The 16,060-nt window shown below is 42.9% G+C and overlaps 1 protein-coding gene across 5 annotated transcripts; it reads right to left on the reverse strand.

Moving 5' to 3' along the window:
• Nucleotides 1–309: 309 nt before the first annotated feature.
• lpin1a (lipin 1a) lies at nt 310–12,220 on the reverse strand. Of its 5 annotated transcripts, XM_057025164.1 has the most exons (25): nt 12,004–12,207; nt 10,542–10,742; nt 10,326–10,421; nt 7,892–7,988; nt 7,609–7,819; nt 7,032–7,100; nt 6,814–6,906; nt 6,581–6,695; nt 6,342–6,492; nt 6,131–6,268; nt 5,947–6,040; nt 5,659–5,864; nt 5,474–5,567; nt 5,180–5,249; nt 4,382–4,468; nt 4,019–4,111; nt 3,842–3,900; nt 3,655–3,775; nt 3,389–3,537; nt 3,134–3,220; nt 2,895–3,047; nt 2,681–2,795; nt 2,515–2,618; nt 2,234–2,419; nt 310–2,108 (listed from the first exon to the last, which is right to left on the reverse strand). In XM_057025164.1, the coding sequence occupies exons 2-24, from the start codon at nt 10,731–10,733 to the stop codon at nt 2,251–2,253; spliced, it is 2,763 nt and encodes a 920-aa protein (XP_056881144.1). In that variant the 5' UTR covers nt 10,734–10,742; nt 12,004–12,207; the 3' UTR covers nt 310–2,108; nt 2,234–2,250. The 5 variants fall into 5 exon arrangements, with proteins under 5 accessions (XP_056881144.1, XP_056881149.1, XP_056881145.1 ...); XM_057025169.1 differs by having other exon boundaries at nt 310–2,419; nt 12,004–12,220; XM_057025165.1 differs by having other exon boundaries at nt 310–2,419; nt 7,032–7,097.
• Between the last annotated feature and the right edge of the window lie 3,840 nt (nt 12,221–16,060).

Below are 16,060 nucleotides of genomic sequence, written 5' to 3' on the forward strand. Positions count from 1 at the left end.
CCCCAACCCATGCATAGCTGTGCTCTTTGCACAACAACAGGAGAGAAAAGAAAGATTAAAGAAGCAGAAAAGGATTGTGGGAGGAAAGTGGGTGAGACAGGAGAAAATGGGCGGAGCTTCATTGAGGCATAACTGAGGGGTCGGCCTATAAAATTCATACCGGCTGTCCATACCAGCATTATAATAACATTGTTATTAGAATAAAAGAGAATTTCTCTATGTGGTTTCTTCTTCTACCTAATTTTCAACTAAACGTAGAGAAATAATGTTATTATCATTATTATCTAAAGTGGTAGCCAGAGACAATAATGGAATACAAAGCTGTGGACATTTTATTGAGGAAAATCAATCCATTGTACAGGTTAATTCAGTCAATATTGTTAAGGAAGCATATTTTCATCACTGTGATTTGCACAGGACAAAGACAAATCCACTCTGAGTGTGGATAACTGGGGGATTTCATGAATCTTTCACAGAAAGAATTGGGAGTCATCAAAATGATGATTTGCTCTCATTTGATCTGGGAATTCACTGAAAAACTTCTGTAATGAAAAAAACTAAGTAACTAACAGATTAAGTGTTCTTAAAACTGTGGAAAACAATTTTGCCACTTCTATAAAATAAAACTGTGAAATCTTAAAGGGACATCAGATAAATGTCTGATCAAGTCATCGACATCCATGTGGGTCACAATGCAACATGGCAACAGCATGATCAGATCATGATGGGACCCTTTCATCACATTATACCAACAGAGACAAACATTAGGAACACCTTTAGAAACACTAAGGGCAGCTTCACAGTTTTCTGACAGCTAAAAAACTTCTTTTCATCATTCAGCGATTCATAAATTACGAGTAAGGTAGAATCCTTGTCTTTTTAAAGACAAGAACTTCACATGTTTAAAAAAATCCATTTTCATGAACTCAGGGCAGTCGAGACTAGTTTTCCTGATGTTTGGGGAAGTAAATGTACATAAGTGCTATTTAGGGATCACTTCTCCATTAGCTCAACCAGACTGTTCAAAACAGACATTTAGCAAAAAATGGTTACAAGTGCTTTCTGAGGTCATCATAAAAACATATTCTATATGTTTTATTCTATATGATATCTGCCTGCATGCAGGCCTATATCAAGATTAATCAAATGAAAATACACGAGTGTCTAAAAGTGCTGCATCGATGAGCTTGCTAAGTATTAGTAACGATTAGTATTTTGAATAGTACAAACTGAATGATATTTCTCTGCATGCTAGCTTATCACTGATATATTTACACTGATCAAAACCACAGACGGATGAAACTCCAGCAGCTTTTTGTCTCAGTGGAGTCTTTAAATTCAACACTGGTGTCTGAGCAGTGTGTGTTTCACAGTAGAACGGTCAGAAAACGCCTTTTCCACAGATGACACTTTTTTGGTTTTCCTGTCATGTGTTGTGTCCATTGTACTTGAGGTTAAAAACCAAACATTTTGAAGCTGCTTCTTGAGATGGCTGAGCTTCAAATGACCTGTGAGGCACCTGATTAGCTGAGACTTGCTAACTTGCTGAGACTTCCTCCATCATCCCAAAAAGATGACAGTCAGGTTGAGGTATGTGTGTGTGTGTGGTGTGTGTGGTGTGTGTGTGTGTGTGTGTGTGTGTGTGTGTGTGTCTTGTGATGAGGACCCATCCATCCATTCAAGTTTCCTCCATCATCCCAAAAAGGTGACAGTCAGGTTGAGGTATGTGTGTGTGTGTGTGGTGTGTGTGTGTGTGTGTGCTGTGTGTGTGCGTGCATGCGTGCGTGTGTGTGTGTCCTGTGATGAGGACCCATCCATTCTACCCGTGGCTGCTGGGACCTGATTAGAATTACGTGGCTGTTAGAAACTAAATGAGTGATTCAGATTTCTGGGATATGATCGCTGCCTTCCGATGATCGATACATCATCTCACCGCTAGAGGGCGACGAGGATCCTTGGCTTCAGGCTGGTGGGGTTTTTCTTTCGAAACAGTCAGTGCACTTGTGAAGATGCTGCTTGTGTGCTGTTAATTTTCTGATGGGGTTTGATATCTCCATAATACCTTCTCCTCCATCTTGTTCTTTTTATTTTCTTCTTGTTCTTCTTTGCTGATTTGTTCAAAAGGGATATTGAGCATACATTCATTAACTCTAAATCAGTAGTCAGTCATTTATCCACGAAATTAACAGGTCTGTTGCTTGGGTTCTATTTTAGAACTGTGCAGTTTTAGAACCTGTATTCTCAGGTTCTTCAGCTGGTCTCAGCTGGCTGCGGATCTTCTTCCTCAACCACAGCGTCTGGACGTTCTTGGTTCCAGAACTTGTGTTGTTCCAAGGCATCAGAGGGGGGGAACTTTTCCCCCTCACCTGGAGCCAGCAGTGGGAATATGTGGTCAACCATCTCAAACAGAAGCCTGAAGCTGAGAGAAATTTAAAGAAGTCAGAGGGCCAAACATTTTCATCTAGGGGATTTGATTAAAAGATGAGCATGTAGAAATAGAAAAAAGGGTCTTACGAGGAAATGTTGGTTTTGGCATGTTCCTGTACCAGCTCACCCTTCGGGTTGACTGTGAATATTCTATTGAGGGGAACACCCACCTCTTTGTATGAGTACACATCCTGAAACCAGACAAACACCTTCAGCATCCAAAGCAAAGCTGTAGGTTCACATTAGTTCTCACCGTGGCTCTGTTGCCAAAGGCAGCATAGAAGGGTTCCATGTTAGGATGGAAAAGCTGCTTTATGTCCGTGAGACACTCAATCTTGAACTTCTCTGGTTTTTTCTCAATCACCTCCCTACAGACACGTTACATGTGAGATGTCACACACTCTTGGGAAGTTGGACCTTTTTATCCAGTACCTTCTCATGGTGACTGTGTATCAATTAAGTCTGACCTGTGAAAGGCAGAGAACAGGCTGCTGGGGCTGAGCAGCACCGGGCCCATCGGCAGCATGGTTCCCTGCTCGTTGACCCAGTGCAGGTAGCCTCTGGTCATATCCGCCATGCCGATGGCCCTCGCAGAACAGTACATGAACTTGTATCCATTCCTGTTAGAGAAAAGCAGAGTCCTGGATGACTGTCCTCCACAGTAAAAAGTGTCTGATCAGATTTCCTTTCTGCAGCTCACACTCACAGGCTGACTTTGTGGTAGAGACTTGCAATACCCTGGTGGGTCCAATCTTTACCCAGCGTGGGGAGGATGTGTCCCAGGGTGTCTGACCTACAGCAGGGCACAAAATCGATACCTTAGTATTAATAACAAACAGTGGGAGGTCGTGAAGTTCATAGTGAGGACACCTGCTGGTGAGATGTGGTAACTACACGCCTGCTAAGCTGAAATTCACCGTTTGGCTGTTTAGGTTTGAGAGCAACACTGTTGTTTAAAGACCTGGTGATGGTTCCATCGATGTCAGAGATGATAATCTTGTCATCCCAGTTCCAAAGATAGATTGTTCCATGACAGCGACAGGTGCCCTGATACTGAGTGGTCACACTGAAGACCACCTCATTTGGACCCTCCTTCAGCTGCAGATTTTCCTTTGAACACACACATCAATCATTTCTTGGCTTAGTCTTCGACTCTGAGAAATGTGCAAAACATCATAAAACTATGAATACATCATTCTGGAGAAAATCAAACTTAAAAATACACACCAGTTGCTCTGAGGTGAGTCGAAGAGTCTTCTTATAGCAAACGCTGGCAGCAGCCATGGGGCGATCTACCTGACTGGACAATCTGTGATCCTCATCGCTCGAAGAAGATTCTTCTTTCATCCTGGTGACCAGACGAGACATGAGTTAAAAGGTCTTAAACTCTTCTGGAGACAAACATTTATGTCACCTGTTAACGGGGTGCAGAGAGTGAGCGCTCTCCTCTCGAGCTCCTCCGGCCTCAGACTCCTGGAGGACAACAAAGGTCAAAGGTCATTCATTCAGGATTTCAGCTGTTGCAAGGTCTTGTACTGTCCTTAATCTAATGAACAAATAAAATAAACAGCCTGAAAGTCAGTTAACCTACTGATTTGATGTCACTGTTTCTGCTCCTCCATGAAAACCACCATCGTCCTCCTTTCTTTGGCATCTTCTCTTTCATGATGTTCTCCACTGAGGCCTGGAGACAACCATGCCATAACTCAACTAAATATGACTTAAAATGTCACAGAAAATGGGAAAAAGGACTCACAACCACCACAGGAAACACACACAAACCCATGAAAAGATGAGCACAATTTACATATAAGAACTGAAAAAACAGCACATTTCTCATCAGAATATTCCAACAGAATAAAAGTTCATGGTGCATGCCGACCACAACCTTTCTGTGGGATGTTATAACAGAGACACAAATATAAACTCTTAGCAAGCTGAGAAAATAACATACAGACTGGGAGGAACTGGAACCAAACAGACCCGGTAGACAGTAGGAGAAAAAGGCAAAAGCAGAAAACACATAACTCCAACACCAATACTGAGTGCACATACACATCACACAGAAAGAAAAGGTGCAAAAAAAATTGGAGAAAAATAAGAAGGGGATAGAAAAGGACATATTCAAGTGTTAGAAAAGACTTGTGAGTCATATTTCACTCTGGTTAAAGTGGTAACATTTATATAATCAGCAAATAAGCAACATATGAGTGGATCTGAAAATTTTACTTTAGAACAATTATTCAAATCATTTTTAATTTCATTCCATGAAAAAGAGCATCAAACATTAAAAGATAACTAGTAGGTGAACCAAAGTGAAACAGCAGATTAAGGAGAAGCAGCTGTAAAAAGCTTGCAGCACAAAGGCAAACGTGCAAGGAGGAGTGCAGTACACTCAAACACATCACGCACCACCTGACAAATATAACGAGGACAGAATCAAATGAAAGAAATCATGTAAAGACTTGACAAAGCTTCGACTATCAATTCCCTCAGTAAAAAGATGAGAACACAGTTAAAAAAATACCTCAAACACAATGTCACCATTTAAAGTTCACAACACTGTATTACCGGTATATATAAGAAGAACTACAGAGTATAGAGAAAAGTATAGAGAAAATACTTTTAACAGCTTATATGGAATATAGCTGCAGTAGTTATTCAAAATAATTAACAATACTAAAAGATAAGGTGTTGTAGTATTTAAGGGTATAGAAAAACTATTAAAATGTTGATAAAATACTGTGGTTACCTGTGGTAACGGCTTTTGATAGACCTGTATGGCCAACATTAGAGGAGCTGCAGTGCTCCAGTTGTAGTACCTGTAACAGACGCCAGACACCAGAGGGCGCTATAAAGACGGCATATATTTCCTATCACTGTAAAGTGCTAATGTAACATTTACGGTACAATAATTTATTGAATTAAATATTTTTAACATAGACTAACTTTTATACTGAATAATTACCATCCACACTGGACCCTTTTTTGGTACTTTGTGTTCCCTAACACTTTTATTGGTAAATGGAAACCTAGTAAAACATACTTGTTTCCAATCTTGACCACCAGGTTGGGATCGTCAATAACAGAAGGGTTCTCAGAGAACTGCTGGTAAGAGATTACCTTCTCCTGGAACTGCTCTGTAGCACAAAACACACACACAAAAAGCTAATCCAGGTGCTTTGCAACTAACGCAAAGTGTTAGAAGCAGCATTCATCTCCATATCCTACCTCTGGTGATATCCCTGTTGTCAGTAAGTCCTCCACATAGAGAGATGGCAATATGGGGCAGATCTCCCAGCTGCTCGGGCAAACTGTCCACACCGCTGTCCATCCCACTGCTGGCCACTGACTGCGGGGACTGATTAGCACTACGTACTCCCATCATCATCATCATCATCTCCGAGTCCCCCTTCATGGAACTACTGCTTCCATCACTGAGAAGAGGCAGCAACACAGAGTTTCAAATTATGTGTTTGGCTCTTGCAAGGAGTTGTACACACAGATGAACATGTGGACCTTTTAGGGAAGTACAGAGCAGCGACTTTGGGTTCCAGCTCTGTGATGTCATCCAGGTATATTCCGTCAGTGCCCAGGTGCTGGCTCCTCTTCTCTAATGGCAGGCAGAGATAACAGCTCTTCATATGCTTTGAAGCTCACACCCTTTCAAATGATTTGCAGTGATATGGAGCTGTGGCAATACCTTTCTTCTTTGACGGCGAGTCAGTCCTTCTGATGGGACTTTCTGTATTTACATGATCGGAGAGGCTGCCGTGACAGCCAGAGTAGGTGTGTGTTACACCTTCCACCTCTACACAGGTAGGTCCCACACTCTCCGCTTCTACCAGAAAGAATTGTTCTGAAGTCAGTATCTTTCAGGAACATTCCAGAGTATGTTGAACACTTGTCCTCACCATGAACCTGGGTCTCCCCTGGCTGGTGAACACAGATGGAGGGTGAAGTGGGTCCCGCATCACTGATGGCTCGGAAGTGCGTACTGGGAGACACGGGAATGGCGACCGCTGAAGCAGGGTCCTGCTTCTGGTGAGCAGTGAGGAAGGGAAGCTGTGAGGAGAAACACAGTCCTTAGTTTCAGTGTGTGTGTGTGTGTGTGTGTGTGTGTGTGTGTGTGTGTGTGTTTGTCCATGTGTACCTGGGCAGCCTGGGGTAGTTCCCCCCAGCTCCAGAGCATCTCAGGATTATCTTTGTTCTGACTGCTTATCTCTGAGTCGCTCTTTGGTGTCGAAGAACGAGAATCATCCAGACGGCTGAGAAAAAGCCAGATCGTCAGTTTCAATCGTCTTCTATTCAAAATCCATTACAAAACTCTTCCGTATGAGACGAAACAGTCCTGAGGACTTTCATCAGTCATTAAGGTTGAGATACCTAACAATAGGAGAGAAGTGAGGGGTCTGTTCAGGACAGGAGATGGACAGACCACAGGGTGGAGGAAGGGACAGAGTCTGTTTAATGACATCACTAGGGGAAAAAGAAAGATAGCCACAAAGGAGAAGGAAAAATAAAGGGGAAGAAAAAGAGAAAAGACATACTGTAATTCTCAGCTTAAATCATTAAACCAGTGAGAGAAAAGGTTTGATCATTACCTGTGTGAATGGCTCCAATCGGTGCTGGGGTGTGTGTGAGGGCCACAACCCTGACCAAACACTGACCTGAATGCAAACACAAACACATACATTGTACAAAGATTTTCAAAATACACACTGTACGCAACTTGTTCTCTGACTACAGTTCACCTTCTCTACGAGGAGAAATTTGATTAGTTTCACCAGAAAACTAATTATTCTCGGACTGCATAGAAGAAACTGAACTTTCCATGAAGCATTATGGGCTAGGGAGATGAGCACGATCTCTAAATGTTCCAGGAATTTCTTCCAGCCAAGCCTGTGGTGAACTTTCTAAGAAAAGTTTGGAGCACTGCAGCAAGAACATAATGGGGCTGAGCAAACACTGTGGGAACAGAGCACATTCCTGGAAAGTGTCCAATAACCAGATCTGCTCTTCAGCCAGTCACAATCTGATCACAGTTTCTGTAGTTGGATGAAGTCAAACCACCAACGACAGTTTAAATTTCAGACTAGCTGCTGTCCTCAAGCAAAAAATCCTCCCCGATCCCACCCTATTCTGTAGAACACACAAACACACACATACACGCACACATACCTGCCATCATTCGATCCCTCCTCATCTGAGCTCATGTCGATGGTAAACATGTCCTCATCTTCGGAGAACTCTTCTCCACTCTCTTCTCTCCTCCCTCCTACTGTCTCTGGATGGACTTTCTTCCTTCTTTTTCTCCTCTTTTTGCTCATCCCACCATCACCTTGCTGCGTCCCTACACTCTGGACAGGAAGTGAGCTGCAGGGAATGGGCTCTGTGTGTGTTGTTGAAGAGATCACATCAGATGCCTGTTAAAAAGTAGGACGGTGTTTTTAACTGGGCCTACCATGGTGACGGGACGTGTATCTGCCAAGCTGGGTCTGCATCAGCTCTTTCCCGGTTGACATGATGGGGGAGGTTGCTAGGTAGGATGGAACAACTTCCTGTCAACAAAAAAATGCAATCTTATGACACCAGAAACGAGAATCATATCACTGGACTTACTAAACCTGAGAAATGTCATGTAATTTTTGATTGTAGAACACTGAAGATGACTCTTGTGCTGTGTAATCAGGAGGCTCTGCAGGACTTCATAGTTACAAATTAAACTAATTTGGGTACAAGAGACCTTGAATGTGTTAGGATGTGGTGGTGGGATCTATTTTTCTTTCTTGTCCCGCTGTTCCTCTGCCATTGGTCTTCTGTGTCTGTCTTGTTCGTTTCACTGGTCTGTGCACACTGGACATGACTGACCATATTCTCCAACCCTCCTCTAGGGTTCCTCACCTGCTTCTCATCAGCCCATCAAAATTGTCCACATTTACGTCCGGCTCTCCCTCCTGTTCCCTGCCAATTCTTCCTTGAATCATCTGTGGTAAAGTACATACCAGCTCCTGCATTGGTCTTTCCAAAGGGATGAGTGAAATGATTTTTTGCTTTTTACCATCAGCTTTGCTTTGTCTCGTCTGCCCATCAGCCTCCACTCAACTGGCTTGTTGAATTGCTCTTTCAAAAACAACCTTGTTGAGAGAAGACCTTGCTCATTTTGGTCTGCATTGTGTCTAGCATACGCCTTAACAGAATGTGTCTATCAACCATATAACGATTCAGCCAATCATGGATCAGCATGTACCTGACAGACAGGAACATTCTGCTAACCCTAGGGTTAGCAAATTGTGTGAACCTTTATTAATGTATTCCCCAGCCACTCCATCTGTCCTTTACCGAGAGCCAAATCCAACATTTACCTTAAAACACAGTCTTCATAACTTCACATCCGACGACCGACTAAATTCCTCTTTTCAAATGAATCTCTTAAACTGAAAAAGCCTCAATCTGATGTCACCCTTTTAAAACCAACCACAGATACCATAAGTAATCTCTGCATTACTGGATCTAAGCTCACTCATTAGCATGCCAGCTTAGTGGATATTAGCTTCTATTCTTTGGTCAATAATTACCCAGGAAAACATCATATTTACTCTTTACTGTTTTATTTTGGTGTTCACAGATGTACAAGTTCTGGTCATGGGAAGAGGATTTCTGTGTCAACATTTGACGAACGCTTCATCTACGTATTTAAGACAAGTCTCAACAAATCCTCGAGGATTATGTGTGAAGAGAAGTACTGAGTGGGTGCAGGTGGGGCTAGCCGTGTGCCAGGGACATAGAAATAGACTCAAACAGTTGCTTGGAAATATGTGTCCAGCCAAGGAAAAGCCAGGAACCAGTCTCCCAAGGGGTATTTTGAGTTAGCTACAGATTCTGAAAGTGTAGTTTCTAATCTTTCCAATGATGTTTAACCCATTAAGTCTGAATATATTTGGTCTGGCCTGAATTTCAGGGAAAACTTTCAGATTGCCTATTTGTCCTGTCTGTCCATCTCATCCGCGTCTCCATCTGTTTGGACCTGACACAGATCAGAGGAGCGCGCCCGATGGTCAACTGACAGTTCCGTACTGTGCAGACAGGACAAGCCACTAAGATCACCACTGAGTAAAAGCAGAATTACAGCGGATCACTTGAGAGCAGCAACGTGACCTTAACTGACACCAGAGCCAAGCACAATACGTCAGCTGTGCTGCATGACGGCCCACAAACATGGTGTCCTGTCCCAGCGGTGTAAGTCAACATCAGGAGGTCTTGCTACACCCACATGACATAAATCAATATTCAGGTTCTTCTCACATCTTCAGGACAATTAATTCTCAAGATAATGGGATTTTAGGAATCTTATTTAAAAACCATTTCAATTGGTTGGCTAGAAAACGTAGGTCGTAGCAGCTGTCACACTGTGAGACTGTCATGCTACATTTCTGAGTTTCTGAGTAGAATTTAACCTCAGGTTATCTTTGGTCACAAGACGGTGACAACAGCCTTCCTTGAACGTGTCCCACAGTGTGACATAAGACCTCTGTTTTAGAGTCACGACCAAAGATCATGACCATCAGAGTGGAAGAATTTGTTGTGAGAGTTAGCTAATGTACTCCTGCAGGCATGATTTGTGGCCAGGAAACATTGAATTGTTTAGGAAGGTGCATGAATCAATCTTTTTTAGGATTGCTACGTTGGTGTGTTATTAACCTCAAACCTAATTCAGACTAACGTAGGCATCTCACTGTCTGAACCTAAATTTGACCTGGGGTTGAACCCAGCCTCAATGCAGCAAAAGTCAACAAGTCCAAGTCAGACAGCCTGTATTTTAGCACCTGGTAACTTTTGGTACATCAGTAAGTTCTGTTCTTTTCTGACTGTTATTGACACTGTCAATCATTACTCACCAGCGTGTTCTCCGCCTCCTTCACAAAGAAGGCCTCTCCATTCTCTCCCAGCTTCATTTGCAAACTCACCGGCTCTCCGTTGATCTCTATGTCCACCTGCATGACACAACACCTGCCAGTTCACATGAGGCTTCACTACAACGCCACCTTTTGCTGCTGCTTTGCTGTGTCCAGTAATGGAACAATCATCAAACACTTGAAAACGGACAATCGTACCACTTTCTCACGCGAGCGAAGCACTCCCATCTTGCCGAAGCGGACATGGAAGGGGGAGCACTGAAGGGAGCCATCGGGCTGCTGCACCACAATGACGTCTATACACCCAGACAGGGTCGCAGGGTTGAGGCCTCTGTACAGCTCCTTGACCTGCACAAACACCTGACCTGCCAACTGACCCACATAGTTCATGGTCTGGTACTGGAGAGACACAGAAAAGGATCAAATCAGCCCCACCAGCTAAAGCAGCAAAGGGATTAAACCTGTGCACAAAATAACATTGTGATGAAATTTAGGGCTCAAATGTGGCCAGATAGCTCAGATATTTGTTTAAAATAATTCACATGTTTCTTTTAAAAAGCTTTGCTGTTACTGCCGGTCCCAGAAAAAAAATGTAGTTGTTGAGTAAGTTTTGTTGGGATTAGTTGCTATGGCTATTACAGAGGTTTGCAGGCGGGCGACAAATTAATGACAACACAGACGAACACATGATACACTCGTCACATTCCTGCGCCAACCTACATGTTATTACAATATAATACAAAAGTCTGATTAAAACGTGTATTTAAAGTACAGTTGCGAAAAATTATACACGACAGAACAAATCTGCCTTTGTGTGTTAGGACATCCATTAATAAATTTGAACATCTATTCCTTGTGTGTCCCAGTTGTCCCTTTGTTTTGTTTATCACACAGATACCCTCATGCACACGTGCTGATGCCTGGACATGCCACAGAACTGATATCACTGTACAAAGGGAACACGTGCACACGCACAGAGAAAGAGAGAGAGAGAGAGAGAGAGAGAGAGAAAAAGCAAAAGCTGTTTTTTCCAAGAACTGGACTCTGGCCATCACTCCCAGTGTTTCCCTATTACGTAATGCCCAATCACCTCCGGGGGTCGGTCACCGCCACTGAGCGGTTGTACAATGATTTTCCCAGCAACACAACACAACAAATAAACCTTTGTATGTCCACTGTTATGTCAGGCTGGTGGACACAGACACACACATACACACGCACACACACAGTCTGCTGAAAACATTTACTGACACCAAAACGAAGAATAGCAAGAAGAAAATGATGACTTATTGTAATGAAACAATCTACTGTGGCCTAAATACTAACAACCTTCATCGCCTGATCGTCGTGATATAGAATAAGAACATACACTGAGCATGCGCATTTATTTGCAGCAGTCTTGGTCTCTTCCAAATAAAAATCCTGTTGATGCAACATGCAGACAAGCGTGAACCTGTGACGATACAGAGCTGCGTGCATAGTCATGTGACCTCCGAGAGGCGACATGTAAACATCTGGGCGAGGCGCTGCTCTTTCATTCATCCGTAAACGCTAACACGGACATCACAGCCTATACCTGAAGATCCAACCAAATTATACATATATACTATCCGCAGTGCCACCATGGTGGATTACTACAGAACGCATAAATCCCACTTACATTATTAATGAATAATCTGATCTTTGGTGTTTTTTCCGTAACGTCCTTAAATGCTGTTACGAGTGTAAGGTCCTCCTGTCTTCTGGTGCTCACATGTTCCTCCTGGAAGCGAGCCTGGGTTGTTTCTTTGCCTCTTTCGTGTCTGCAGTTCGATGCTGCTGAGGTATTTAAACCAAGTGAAAATAGTCCTCCACCTCCACGAGACCGCAGCTTCAGCAGTGCGCTGATTGGCTGAGCCGCAGGTGACGTCAACAGGCAGCTGACGGAAGTTCCCTCCAAAAGTCACTTTAGGAAACACGTTTACGCGGTTCAACGATTGTAACAGCCTGCTAAGTCTGTGTTCTTAATATATTTTTTAAAATTGTTTTGCTAAGAGTTTTAATCTCTAACCAATATGTGATTGGGGAAAAGCTCCGAGAAATCTGGACAAAACCAATTTATTTATAATTTCCCCAAGTTTACAATAATTGCAAAACATTGTATAAGTCATTATGGCAGCTAATGAAGCATTTGGTTTGTAAACCCTCTGAAATGCTGCTCATTAAAAGTTTATAGCCAAAAAGCTTTTAAAACTATGAGTCTTTTGAACAGACGATTCAATCTCTAATGCAAACAACAGCCTCTATTTAAAACACAGCGTGCCAAAGCAGATCAAATCTCCATACACATGCAGTGACCATAGACGGGCTATTCAGCTGACATCCAGAGAGGCAGACAGACCAGAATAGAGCAATCTGGTCCACCGCCTGCGTCTCAGCTTTCAAGATGGCCCCAGTGCCAGTGTGAGGTGGGACTGGAGCAGAAACTATTTTCATCCTGAAGGAGAAGTTGGCCTCTACACTTGCTGTAAACATCTGCCCTGATTTCAGCTCAGTCTCAGACATTAACCACACAGATGCTGCCTCAGGCTGCTTTATACAGACAAAAGAGTTGGAATTTCTGCTTTTTAAGTATCTTATCTGAATGACTTGTCTTCATCATTCAGTTTAGGTAAGTTCAGGAGATACAGTCAGACCCAAGCTGCCAAGCAAACACTGTTTGGCATGAACACATGTAATTATCCCAGCAGAATTTTTGGAAAAGAAAATGAATCAATGTAAAAAATGTGTTTGTCCTCTTGAATTCTTCAGAATGAAGCAATGATATTGTGAGTGTAAAGTGCAGAGTCCAGTTCTGTCTCCTGCTTGTTCTCCTACTGACTTCTATGAGGTGAATAAAGGTTATGTAATGTCCGTGGCCATGGTTGGACAACAGTCTTGTTTTTGTCTCCCACTGATAAGAGACATCCTGACTGTCTTTTCAGCGTGAGAGAGGTCAAACTCACAGTCCATGTGTGTGTGTGTGTATGTGTGTGTGTATGTATGCGTGTGTGTGTGTGTATGCGCGTGTGTGTGTCCATCTCCAATAACAACACACTACAAGACATGACTGTCAATCAGTGTATACTTTACATGTTGACTTTGGGATTCTTTACATTACATGCACACCAACACAACACACACCATGATAGGCTGTTGTGCAACAGTGGACCGGGAACAAGGAAACACGTGTGTGGTGTTCTGAGAAGTAAGTTATTCTTTCTAAAGCAGAGGAGAAGAGGGGGGAGCAAGAGAATGCAAGAGAGAGTGAGAGACCAAGACACAGAGAGAGAGAGAGAGTAGGCTGCAAAAGGGAATTTAGGGAACGCTGGATTTGTGTGAGAGTGACTCCTCTGTGCAGGGTAACCATAAGTCTCATGGGTGGTTTCAGAGGTCAGAGCCTCTGAAATACTGAGCTAGAATCTATCATCACAATATAAAAGTGGCATTTTTTTTCTTAAAATTGTGAATTAAAGCAGAATGCTGCTTCCCTTTTCGGGTTGCTAAAGTAATCAGTCATCAAAATTAAACCTTAAAAATCTTCAAAACATTACTTTAGCAAAGAATTTTTACTTTAAATTGAATGTATGTTACAGATTTGGACTCTACTATTGCTGGTTAACGAGAGGCAGCTGCACGTGCATGTAGCATTTATTCTAATGTATGTATGGGGACATTACTACCTCATTATAAACACATTTGACTTGAAAAACTCATTTCTGAAGAGGCCTAAACCAAAAGCTTTATTTGATTATGTGGGTGATGTCATATTTATCTAGTGTGAACTCTGACTATCTCTGTAGCTCTGTTTGCATTTGTGTACGTGTGTGTGTGTGTGTGTGTGTGTGTGTGTGTGTGTGTGTGTGTGTGTGCACGCGCGCGCGTGTGTGTGTATGTGTCTGTAGGCTCTTTTGCTTCATGTCAGACACGTGAGAGGCAGAGTAAGGAAGGACGGTGCTTTGCTGGAATGCACATAGCCTGATCTCTCCCAGGAACTCTCTTTAAGGTTAAGCATGCATTCATTCTGTCACCATAGTTACGGGGGTGTTTGTAGGATGGGCTGTATGAGCCAATCATGACCTGAGTTATTAGAACCGCCCAGTGTGAGCCAGACTGGACCTCAGCTCAAGAAAAGTCCTATTAGCTGTTTTTTCAAAGCAGATAAGACTGGTTAAAGCTGTGCTACCGCTCACATGCATGCTATTTCTGGACACATCCATGTGTAACATGTGTTAAAATGATGTATTCATTGTGTGAATGTGCACCCACAGACACCAGAAAAACATCAGCAGCATTCACTTCTCTCACATGTGCCCTCTCTGAAAAATGTATAAATCTTAACTGCAAAAGATCTGGAGCCTGGAATGACATTAAAACTTGGGAACCACAGCAGAATCCCTCACAGAAATAAAGAAAAGGAATAATAAAGATCGCAGATGGCTACACAACCACCTCTCAAGCCTCTTAAAGCTCAGAATATTATAAAAGAGCTGTGCTTATTGTGGTCGATGATGCATTTATAAGTACCTGAGAGGGTCCCAGGTGCTGCATGCAGAGATGTGATCTGGCACATAGTTCCACTTCACACAAGCATGGAGGAACGTTCACAGCACAGGCTGTATGTGCTGACACAGGACACTAGCGTCAGGCTGGCAGGTGCATGCTCACACAGCACAAGAGAACAAACAAGGACAAGCTCTGAATCCACTGTCAACAGAATGATTAGTCTTGTGAGGACGTGCAGGTCATTGCTGCTATACTTCCACCCAAAAGGCTTCTACACATTCTTCTCATCAAGACTGATCTAAGTTATTTTAGTTACATACCACATGTCTCATGCTATCGCAGTATAACAAACCTGATGAGTGTGTGTGTACGTTTTGTGTGTGTGTCTTTAAAACATGGTGCGGCTGGAGATTAGTGGCAGTATCGAGGTTTGTTACCCAGGACCAGGTGTCAGCGTGGCTGTCAGCTTCACTGTCGCAACTGAAGTCACTCTCTTCATCCTCCATTGAGGTGACAGAAGTTTGACCTGAGTGGTGATCCAGAGCAAATACACACTCTCCTCTCCAGTGATGTGCACGTGTCCCCTGAAGCCCTTAACTATCTTCCAAAGACAAAAATAAACTTAACAGTTTCTTAACACCGTTTTTTTTCAGTTATCCCGGATTGAGTACAGTCCGATCAGCTTCTGTAAAAGTTCCTCATTCTCAGTGGATCCTTTAGCTCTTAGCTGTGTGTGAGTGTGTGAGCGTGTATGTGTGCGTGTAGGGTGTTTAAGTTATAGTGCTTGTTGCTTATGTGAGAATTTTAGACTAAATTTATCAACTGTTTTCTGGGAACCAACTACTTGGAGGAAATATGAGAGGGACCGACAGGACAAGATGCTGGTGCCTGTTTAATACCATGTGCACGTGTACACAAACACACACACACACACACACACACACACACACACACATGCAGTGCATGCGTATCATTGATTTGTGAGGGTTGGTATGAGGACAGAGGGAGCATCAGTGAGCAGTGCAGCTCATTATTAGAGGCTGAAATCTGTTATTTAGACTGTGAAGACTCAAATATCTTCTGAACATTGATGAAAGCACCCCACAACCATAAAGCTACGGCCAAAACAACAACAGTAGCCTCCTCTAGGGAGTGTTTGAGAGGTGGGCAGCACAACTGGGTCTCTGAACACG

The sequence above is a fragment of the Takifugu flavidus genome, chromosome 2 (assembly GCF_003711565.1).
Source record: "Takifugu flavidus isolate HTHZ2018 chromosome 2, ASM371156v2, whole genome shotgun sequence".
NCBI classification, from domain to species: domain Eukaryota; kingdom Metazoa; phylum Chordata; class Actinopteri; order Tetraodontiformes; family Tetraodontidae; genus Takifugu; species Takifugu flavidus.